General features: G+C 42.7%; 1 protein-coding gene across 1 annotated transcript; it reads right to left on the bottom strand.

Moving 5' to 3' along the window:
• Positions 1-1,590: 1,590 nt before the first annotated feature.
• On the bottom strand, positions 1,591-2,040 carry LOC308416325 (ARL14 effector protein-like; the record flags this gene model as incomplete). The annotated part of the gene is made up of 1 exon (XM_080911276.1): positions 1,591-2,040. One exon carries the CDS (start codon positions 2,038-2,040, stop codon positions 1,591-1,593), a length of 450 nt encoding a protein of 149 aa, XP_080767402.1.
• Between the last annotated feature and the right edge of the window lie 9,478 nt (positions 2,041-11,518).

Raw genomic sequence — 11,518 nt, 5'->3', positions numbered from 1 at the left:
CAGAGGGAAAATTGAGAGTCTTTTAATGACTCTGTCAGGGCCACTTGCTTTTTTGATTGGGGAATCTATGGTTCTGGTTAGCTGTGCCTGAAGAATCAGCTGTGGTTAACGACATACCAGAACCATGGAAGTGAAACCTTTGTTTTCCTGGTCAACAGTGATTGAGAAGAGACCGGTATGTGAAATCTGGCAAGTTTCCTCACGGTCAGCACACGGACACTGTGGTCTGGAGGCTGCCGAAATTGTATCTCTTGCTGGCAGTGGAACTTGGTAATGTGAGAGTCACCCAGGTGGTCCTGGAGAGCAGCCGAGGCTTGGGTTGGAGTCCCTGAAGAGAGCCTAGGAGAGGCTACAATCCAACAGTTTTGAGATACCAGTACCATCTGTGGAAAGACCACTAAGGTCAGCAGCAAGTGTGGAGTGGGGCTGCCTGGGCCTCGAACACAAGCTGTATGTGCTACAGAGAGGGAGCCAAGGACTGACCCAAGCCCTTTGGACGAGCCCAGAAGAGAGTGAATTCCACACGTCGGATACTGAGTTATTAACACTGTCAGAGCATGGTTTGGCTTTATTTATATGGTGACCGAGCCCTGGTTCTTCTTCGATTGTGAAGTAAGAAAGTATTTAATTCTTCTTCTTCTTCTTCTTCTTCTTCTTCTTCTTCTTCTTCTTCTTCTTCTTCTTCTTCTTCTTCTTCTTCTTCTTCTTCTTCTTTTTGTTTTTTTGTTTTTTGTTTTTTGGATTTTATAGGAGCACACAGTTTAGAGACTTCAAACTTCAAAAGAGTTTGGAGTTTTACAGAGACTTTGGATTTTAAAAGAAACTTTACAAAAGACACATACACACATACAGAGACACAAGTTTGCTTTTCTTAGTAATATATGGCATTCTAAGAAAAACATACATGTGGTTGTATGTTTTAGGTAATAGCTTTTAGAAGCAAACCTCTGCAAATCTTAAACTTATGGTTTTCTCAACCAGACACCCTAAGAAGGGAGAGGTGCGCCTTCAAGGCAGAGTTGAGAGTTCTGATCGTCCACTCTTGCAGTCTTTGGGCACAAGCTGAGGAACTGAGGGTCTACACAATTACTGCCCATTCTACATACATCTGTAGCTTGAGAGAAGATTTTGTCTGAACACTAACACTTATCCAAGAGAAAAGTTTGACTTAAAAGTATACTTACATACATATACACATACACACATACATACATACATACATACATACATACATACATACATACATATATATGTAAAATATACAATATATAATATATGGCCATACATATATTATGAATGTTTGTATGTATGTATAAGAAACAGAAACCAGATCTGATGTAACATACCTAAATTAATACAACTTGGGAAGCTGAGGCAGGAGGATTGCCATAAGTTCAAGGCCAATCTGAGTTACAGAATTAAGACCCTATCCAAAACAAACAAGTACACACATACATGTACACACACATATATATACACACACACACACACACACAGAGAGAGAGAGAGAGAGAGAGAGACAGAGACAGAGGCAGAGACAGAGACAGACAGAGACAGACAGAGAGACAGAATGAATCTATGCATACTATCCTAGTCAGGAACACTAAATGGTAGCGTGCTGATGATCTCTCCAGACGCTGGCATTATAGACCCAGTGCTGGTTGCATGGTACTCCAGCCCACATTTGTTGGAGTTGCACTTGGGGCACAGGTAGAAGCATCCCGGGCAGTTCTTCCCCAGGCAGTTCCACAGGTCCATGTCCTTACAGATCAGCCTGCTGCTTTTGTCATATTTCTTCGTCACCTTGTACTTCACAGAAAGACATTCATTCATTTTCAACATTCTTGCTTTCCTTTTCTGCTGCCTTGTCTCGGGATTAAAATCTGCCACTTGAGGTCGAGGGTTTTGAAAGGCCAAGCACTTTAGCTGCCGTTCTATCTGTTGCAGTTGCTTCTGTCCAATTGGACTGCTTTTCTCTGGACACACATGGTTTGTGCGCTGCTCTTGAGTGGAGTTGTTCATATGTGACAGCTCAGCCATTTCGACAGAATTCACAGGGATACCGTCTACCATAGCAGGAACATAAATCAGTAGCACAAAAGATATTTCTAAAGAGACAAAATGTTAGGTGTTGTAAGGCTGTGGGACTTTTAAAGTTTTTAAGATGGTTTTTATATTGTGATTTGTATTTTAAATCAATGTGTGATCTTGTTGATGAACAAGAAAAGAAAGGTTGTTGCTCACTAGTGATGTGTGTCAAGTTGACAAGCTGTGTGTCAGTTGGCTTGTTTTCTGTCATCTTGACACAAGCTACTATCCCTCGAAAGTGGGGAGCCTCAACTGAGAACACACCTCCAGACCACTGCGCCCATCTTGGGTGGAGCCATCCCTGTGCTTGTTGGTCCTGGGTTCTGTGAGAAAGCTGGCTGGGCAAGCCACAGGGAGCAAGCCAGTATGCAGCACCCCTCCGTGTGTGTCCCCTCCTCCCTCCAGGTCCCTGTGCTTTAGTTCCTGACTTGACTTCTTCAGTGATTTGAAATTGTAAGCCAGATATTAACCCATTTCTTCCCCAGGTTGCTTTGGCTATTGTTTCAGAACAGCAACAGTGACCATAATAAGAACAGAAATCTTACTCTTCCTTTGCTGTTGCTAAATCCTTCAGTATTCTGTTGGAGAAAAAAAAAAAAAGGTGGTGAGGCCAGGCATCCTCCTCTTGTTCCTGACCTTAGAGGAGCATTTTTAAACTTTTTACCGTATGATAGTAGCTGGGGGCTTTTTATTAAGTGTGATATATTCACTATCTATAGACCAGGCTGGCCTCGAACTTGCAGAGATCCGCCTGCCTCTGTTTCCCAAGCGCTGGGATTAAATGTGTGTGCCCCGAGACAAAGGAGGTCATCATGAAGCAGGATGGACGCATGAGGATGGATTATGAGGCGTGGCCAAGAGAAAAATCACCCTAAGGACATGCATACTCAGTTGGCAAGTAACACGGGACCTGTGACTGGGATTCAGCTTAGAATAGCTTAGAATCTGCCCACTCTAGGTTTACTGCTTATTAATAGAAATACCAGGTTTTTGTGTCTTTTATTTGGGAGCTATACAGGCTAGAGTGGGGCAGGGGCAGAACCCCCCCATAAAATCACTGCTGTAAGTATCATCGTTATCATTCCCACCCCGTTCAGAAGACTTTAGGACTGGGGTTAGTTCTTAAATATTTGGTAGAATTCTGCTGACAAGCCATTTTTCTTTGATGGGAGGGTTTTTTTTTTTCCTTTTTAAAATTATGTATATTATGTGTCTGTGTGTGTGTATCTGCATATGATTGGAGATACCGGCTGAGGCCTGAGGCTTTGGCTCCCATCCTGGAGCTGTGGTTACAGGCAGCTGTGAGCTCTTTGATGCGGATGTTAGGAACCCTCTGGGGCCTTCAGACAGTGTGGTCAGACACCTTGCCTGTAGTCTGATGGAGTCTGACATTAGTGGTGGTTTAATCTCCTTGTTGGTCTCTTCAGCCTTCCACTTCTGTCTGGTTTTAGTCTTGTGAGGTTGTAGGTTCTTAAGAATTCACTCATGTCTTCCAGGTTACCCCGCTGTGGCTGTGTAACTGTCCGTACCAGTCTCTTACTGCACTGTATCTTTATAACACTCCTGGGCTTGTCTCTTGTTCAATTCTGGTTTGATTTACTTGAATATTTCTCCTTTAGTTTTATTACTTGCTCTATAAATAGAAGAATCTAGAATTTGCGTGAGATGCCAGGATAATTTGTTCCCAAGTTTTCACTGCCTATAAGAACATGGGCACACATGTGCGTGCACACGTGTGGATAGAATCTCTTGGAAAATTTCCCCTCAGAAATGTTTATTTCTAGAACATAAGGTTGAAATTTGATGCTACCATATTTTTCTCAAGGTAGAAATACAAGGGTCAATTAAATCCTGCTGGAATCTGCCCAGTAGAGAGATCTTTATTCAATTTCACAGAATGTAGTTTGCACCAGATACATGCCAGGTATCTGGTTGTGTGTGCTTCTTTATTCTAAATTGAGTTTCCCCAGGAATTATAGAGCAGGCCTCTGTCCACGGGGCCCATCTCCTGGGAAGGGCAGCAGCGAGCCCTAAGCATTGCAGCTGCTGATGGAAAACATTGGTGCTCGGAGTGTCCCAGTCCATACCTAGGTAATGATCTCTTCCCAAGTCTCACCAATCAAGTAGCTTCTTCCTCAGATAGATAGAGATGAATGGACAAGCCAAGGAGGGTGGAAATGCTGAAGCAAGAACAGAGGACCTGGCATTCAGGGCTCAGACCCTGTGGGCTGAAGGTAAGTTAGGGATAAAGGAATAGCCTCTCCTTAGGATAAGCTAAAACTGACCTGGCATCCAGGGTGCCTGGGATTTGTCGGTGAACTTTAAATAGGGCTACAGTATGACAGACCCTGGGGACTGTGGCGCGTACTAGGTCCTCATGGGCATTGAGGCCTCTACTGTCTGTTCATAGCATTGGGGTGTCTCCTGTCTGAGACTGTAGTGAACGATTTCCTCTAAGTCTCTCATTGCAACAGGGCTGAGGTCCTTCTGTTGTCCCTTAGAGTCTGAACACGGGGAGTCGGGCAGGGTAAACAGCATTGAGTGTATGGAGTCTTGTTCAGTCTGTCTATCAGTGGACTCACAATAGGTTCCTTCTTCCACCGTAATGAGGATTTTATCATACTGTGTGTGTAGCCTGCAGCCTAGAGCTCCCGGGCTCCCCTTTGCCCAGACACAGAGGGGAACTGGCTTCTGCATCTCTTAGGAAGAAAGCATCTCCACCTCACACACCCAGGGATACCCTTCTGCTACAAGTGTTGCTTGTCAGGAATGCTAGTCTTTGAGTATGGTCAGCTCTGTAAAACAAATGCCAACAGTCAGCGAGACAGTGCTGGAGGGAATTGTTTGGTAGTTATTGTAAACAAATTTGATTCTGCAATAAATTTACCCCTAAGAATAAATTTGTCCTTAAATTTAGGAGAGAAAATAAATGAATACTTTCAACTTCAGGTAGACTAAATTGTGGCAAGGGACTGAGATTATTTTCTAATTTCTTTGCTTAGGATGAAGCAAGAAATTTCCTTGGCAATCAGTTACCTTTTAGATGAGATTAATAACTATCAGGCAATATCAGTGTCTTTAGGGAAGTTTGCCCCCTGCCAGTCAGCTGCTAGGTAGCTGTTAGGAAGCAGAACAAAAGTGGCTGAAAGGACAAGAGTCTTGGCTCTGCTGTGTGACCCTGGACTTCATACCTGATCTCTGTTTGGTGGGTTGTGCAGCGGGGCTCACGGAAGGGCTTGGACGGCGATGGCTGCATCTGATGCTGTGCGTTGCGCTGGCTGGAGGCGGCCCCGCGCCCCCTTTCCTTTCTCACTGCTTACCACACGAGGCTGGATTTTCAGCTTTTTCCTCTTGCTGTTGTATCTTGTCTATTCCGAGCCCTTTCTTCTCCCTCTTAAGTATGCTTTTCTGTCTGGTAAGCCAGCCTCTGGGTCAGGTTTGCTGGAGGAGTTTGTAGGGGACGAAGCTCTAAAGGGGACCTCAGATTTTGCTTCCCGACAGCAGAGGGCGCCACAGTGTTTCTCACTACAGAAATTCACACAGGATTACTTTCCTTTTCTTTTCCTGTCTGGCACTTAAAACCTAAAAGTCTCTTGGCGAGAGACCAGCTGTGAGGACTTTTATTGTCCATTATGTAATAGTGACATGCACCAACACCGAGAATGCTTTAAATTTTAATTAGGCATGTCTGTTACACTGAATTTCAAATTTCTCTGTATTTCCTGTATTAGGTTTGTAAAGATGCAATATTTTCAAGAATATGTCACTAACTGATGGCACATGCCTTCTTAGTTACCGTTCGATTGGTGTGATGAAAGACTGTGTGACCAAGACAACGTATAAAAGGAAGCATTTGATTGGAGGCTTGCTTATCGTTTTGGAGAGTGATTCCGGAATGCTATGGTGGTGAGCACAGGGTAGGGGGTGGGGTGGGGGTGGGGTGGGGTGAGGTGGGGCGGGGGTGGGGAGTGGGCGGGGTGGGGTGAGGTGGAGCAGGGGTGGGGTGGGGTGGGGGTGCAGTGGGGGTGGGGAAGAGGTGGGGGTGGGGGTGTGCAGGCAGCCATGGCGCTGGGGCAGTAGCAGAGAGCTGACACCTGGTCTGAAAGGTGCAGCAGAGAAGGACACTGAGCCTACTGTGGCCTTTTAAAGCCTTCAAGCACCACAAGTGTCACACCTCCTGTAACAAGGTCACACCTTTTTATTTTTGAACAGTCCACCAACTGGGAACCAAATACTCAAACATATGAGCCTCTGACGGCCATTCTCATTCCAATGATCACCACAGTGTTTCCGATCCTAGCTCTTGGGAGAATGATTGTAAGTTTGAGGGTAGTCTGAGCTTCACTGTGAGATTCTTTCTTAAAAAACAAAACCAAACAACAACAACAACAAACAAACAAAAAGCCAACCAAAATATAACAAAACAGACAACTAAAGCCCAACTAAAACAAGCAGAAAAGATACACAACTGAGTGTGATAATAGTTATGTGACTATAAATACACACATATCCCATTGAATTTATATACGCAAAATGGCTGAATTTTATGGCAAGCTACATCTCAGTAAAGCTATTCTTATTCTTATTTAAAATATTTGCTTTCCTACAGTTAGGAAATGATTCTAGGGCCTGGAGAGATGGCTCAGCAGTTAAGCTCACTGGCTGCTCTTGCAGAGGACCTGTGTTTCATTCACAGCACTCATATGGCAGCTCACAACCATCTGTAACTCCAGATCCAAGTGAATTTAATACGCTCTCTGGCCTCTGTGGGGACTGGGTACACATGTGGTACATATAAATACATACAGGTAAACACTATATAATAAAAATAAACCTTAAATGATTCTAAAATGACATGATACTTGGGGCTTGTGTGAACACAATTATTGTTGAGAACTGAGTTCTGGACAAAACAAGACTGGCATTTGATAACTGTAAAAGCTGAGACCTGGGCATGAGATGGCCTATTGTACTGTTTGATCTAGTTTCCTATGTATCTGACATTTTCTATAGTGCTAACAACAGTAACCTCTCACCTTGGCTTGGAATGGTACTTGATAGCCTAGGGTTTAGTGGTAGGTCTCTGTACTTTGAGCCCTGGCTTTGCCATGTGACCATGGTGTCTATTTAGTTTCTTTATGCCTTAGTTTCCTCATTCATAAAATACAGAGCTTAGAGTGTTTGGTTATAGGGATACCACAAAGACTCACCATTTTTAAAGGATTTACATCTTGTCTCCTTTTCTTTAAGATGAAAATTCACTGTTGCTTGGTTCTCTGCTGCTCACCCACAGGGAGATAGGCGCTGTTGATGTGGCAGAGCAGGGACTGACAGGCGGGCAGCCCCCACAGTATCCAGGCACTTAGCATCCTCTGGACAGACGTATCCTCACAGCCTATCCCATCAGCCAGCTCTGCCTGCAGAGGAGAAGAGGTCAGAAGAGATAATTGCGCTTCTCACCTGGCTGTCACATTACATGTTCTCTGCTCCACTGCTTGAGAATGACCTCTGCCCTGAAAGAAGAAGGCAGCTTCAGTGAGCCAGACACTGATTCCCTCTGTCTATGCATGGGTGCATTTGTGAGCTAATGTGCCCTCCTGTTAGGAAAGACTTTCCACTTCTTTTAATCTGTTGTGAAGGCCTGATTGTTGATTCTGATCCTAGCTTTGGCACAGATGGGTCCTCTGACTACCTCCAATGAGGTATTTTTGACTTTGTATGAGTAGGCACCAGCTGTTTACATTGGACTCCTGATGTCCGAAGTGATGAGACTGAAAAGCAATGGCTTTGGGGGGATAGACAACCATGAGAACAGTACTCATAAGCAGTATTGTTGCCATACAGAAGACCTCCCAAAGAGCGCTCAAACCCCTTCTGCATGAGAAGACACGGCAAAATTTTAGGCTGCCTGTGAACCTGGAAGTAGTTCTTTCTAGGTCAAATGTCAGCCCCCTAAATTGACTTCTAAACATCTAAAGTTGTGCTCAATATATTCCTATTATTTGTAAGTTACTTCTTTCATGGTACCTGCCACTGGAATGGGCTACAACTTTTATCTGTGTAATGAATACAAATACTCAGAATGTATTTAATAGAATATATTCCAAATAGCTTGAATAGTCAACTACCTACCCAGGCAAACTTTTCTTCTGTAAAAAAAGTAAATTCCTCTGAGTTACAAAGTATCCCCAAGATACCGCTAGCTCCTGTGATAGAAAGTATTTAAGGTCTCAGTTGCTTAGCCAACAAGGCACTATGTACTGTCTGAACTGAAGGGCAAATTCATTCGTTTGGGGCCTGATGATCAACACTTCCCTGCTTATACAGCTTGCTGATTCTTATTCCTTTACAAGATTAAAAATGTACCATCAACCATTCACCAACCATGGCAGCAAATATTACTCTAAAATCAAACTGTGAAATATTTTCTATTAAAATGGAGAACTACTAAAACATGTATCATCAGTTTAATTTACTATTTATTGGACATTCCAGGTTCTACAGAGACCATAAAAACAATAAATAGGGGGCTGGAGAGGTGGCTTAGTTGCTAAGAGTGCTTTCTGCTCCACTCCAGGACCTGAGTTAAGTTCTCAGCAGTCAGGTCCTGAGGCTCACAACCACTCATAATTCTAGCTGCTGGAGATTCTGACACCTCTGGCTTCTGTCGCCACTAGCACTCAAGCACATACCACGTGCACATGATTTAAAGTAAATTAAATCTTAAAATAACAATAATTAGCACCAGTGGTAGAAAAGCAAGAAAATAATAACATAAAATGATTATATGGTTTTATACTTAGGAAATGTAAGATGTTGGTATATAAAAACACAAACATTAATGAGAAGGCTTGATTAGGTAACGGATACAATATTCATGTATAAATTCTAGGATACAGGGCACAGAAGCAGGGGGATTGCTATAAGTTCAGGGCCAGTCTGGGCTGCAAATGAGCCCCTACTTAAAAACAACTTTTAAAGATGAGTAATAAGCAACAAGTAAAGAAATATAGCATTTTCATAAATGGGAAAATTTACGTGATACTTAGAAACATGTTTTGAAAGAAAGCCTAGGAATTATATGAAGAAAATTATAAGATTTAAATATGTGACATAAAAGATGATTAGAACAAGTGGCAGAAAAGACAATGTCTGTGAGTTAGTAGTTTGCGTGTGTTCTGTGAGTTAGCAGTTTGTGTATGTTCTGTGAGTTAGTAGTTTGTGTGTGTTCTGTGAGTTAGTAGTTTGTGTTCTGTGAGTTTGTAGTTTGTGTTCTGTGAGTTTGTAGTTTGTGTGTACAAGGCCTGAATTTGCTTCCTGGACACAAAATAAATCAATAAGTAAACATACAAAGAAAATTTTATGGGTTTAAAGGAATTTTAAGACTTTGAGGACACTGTTTAATTCTTTATGTATTGCTGGTTTCTAAGCCCTGACTACCAAGTGCTCCCAGGGAGTGGACACCATCCTGGCACTTTTATTCTGACCATCCTGCTTGGCTGCCCCATCGTGAGGTTGCCTTTCTCTTTTATTCCCGCCTGACTCCCTAGGCCATGATGGTGGTGGTATGCACATTCCTTCGTTCTTCCTGGCTAAGCTGGCCTCTTTCCCTGTGTGCTCATCTCTTTGCTTATAGATTCCACATCTGCTGTGGATGAGCAGAACCCACTGTCCTGTGCTGATTTGAGTTCATCCAACACAGTTAGGGCTGAATTGTTTTGGGAAGGAAAGAGGGGCAAAGAATGGAAGGAAACTAAGAAGGAGGAACAATTTCTCTTTCTTTTTTTCTTCAAAATGTTCAAATATAGAACATTTTCTCTGAGTACTATTTAAGTGAACCTCACTAGTTTTAACATATAGAGCTTTCATTGTTGTTCAGTTCCAAGAAGATTATTGTTTTTTTTTCATGATTTTCTACTTAAGCCAGGTGCTATCTATCTATCTATCTATCTATCTATCTATCTATCTATCTATCTATCTATCTATCTATTTAAATAGACAAGACTTTCTATATAACAGGATTTTACCAGTCATGTTAAGTGCCAACATTTTTTTTTCTGATATAACAGAGAAAGCCAACCAGCATTTGTGTCTTTAAGATGCACTTAAACCATTACCAGGATCATACAATTGGTGACCAGTCAGAATTATAAGCTTCTTAGAGATGAGGAACTAGTGCCTCAGGATGTAGCCACATCCTCTGAAGTCAGGTGTCTTCCAATCTTTGATAGATCAATGATGTCTGGCCAGTTTGATCCCACAAAGAAGCTGCGTTTTTTTGGCAGCTTCAAGGGGAGTGGGGATTTGTTTCTTATATCACCAAGTCTCTGCTCCAGAGCTGTTAGCACAAAGCTTGAGAAGAAAAGCCTTCTCTGAGAAAGCCCCAAACTCACAGTTCAGGATGAGTTATGTAATTTCTGCCTCTGTTTAATGAATAGCATGGAACTTTGTTTTTGACTTTACAGTGCATTGGCTGCTATTCTTGCAGGATCTGTGATTTCATATATTGTTACTGATTCACCCTCTGTCTCTTCTCCCCAATTCTTTTTTTCCCTTTCCCCTTTTCCATCTCCTTCCCCATCTCTCCCTGCCTCCATACCTTCTTCCCTCTCTCTCTCCCCTCAGTGGGCTACAGCACAGACATTCTCATGTACAAGTTATTGGTTTGAGTTTATGGACCTATTAATTGGAGATGAGGATGCTCTGTTTCTCTCCCCCTCTCACTTAGGCTACCAATTGGCCTGAGTATCTGTGTTTCCCTCTCCCCAATTCATACGTTGAAACCTAATTTCCAACGTGACAACGATAAGGTGTGGGGCTTTTGCAGGGCCATGATGTGGGACCCTATCAATGGGATTAGCATCTTTCATAAAAGAGATCCTTCTAAGAAGTGAGGTCATAATGAAAAAATTCAGTTTGTGAGGAGCTGATGCACCTCACCAGGCACCAAACATGCCATCACCTTGACCTTGGACTTCCTGGGCTCTAGAACTTCAGGGAGAGTTTTTGTTGCTTGTAAGACTCACGCCTAGTGTATGGTACATCATGAATGGACAGGACAAAATACGATTTAAAATTTCCCTTGTTCTGTCAGTGGGCCCCATACTTCAGGGCCCACTGTATTAAACACGCTGCCTCGTGGCCATTTGCTCACGCCACATGGAATTTTAACAGCTCACCCGATCTTTAGAAGCTGGAGTACCAAATTAGATATGTTTGATTTCTCATTCATTTCTAGCAAGTTTATCTGCTTCTCTATCTCCTCCATCACAGCTTTTCTTTTAAATTTTAACTCATGGATCAGCCTAAGAACTTTTAAAAAAGGCTGGAGAGATGGCTCAGTGATTAGAGCACTGACTGCTCTTCTAGGTCCTGAGTTCAAATCCCAGCAACCACATGATGGCTCACAACCATCTGTAATGAGATCTGA

This window comes from Micromys minutus (genome assembly GCF_963924665.1).
Source record: "Micromys minutus genome assembly, chromosome: 1".
NCBI classification, from domain to species: Eukaryota; Metazoa; Chordata; class Mammalia; order Rodentia; family Muridae; genus Micromys; species Micromys minutus.
This window is presented reverse-complemented; position numbering and strand designations above follow the sequence as displayed.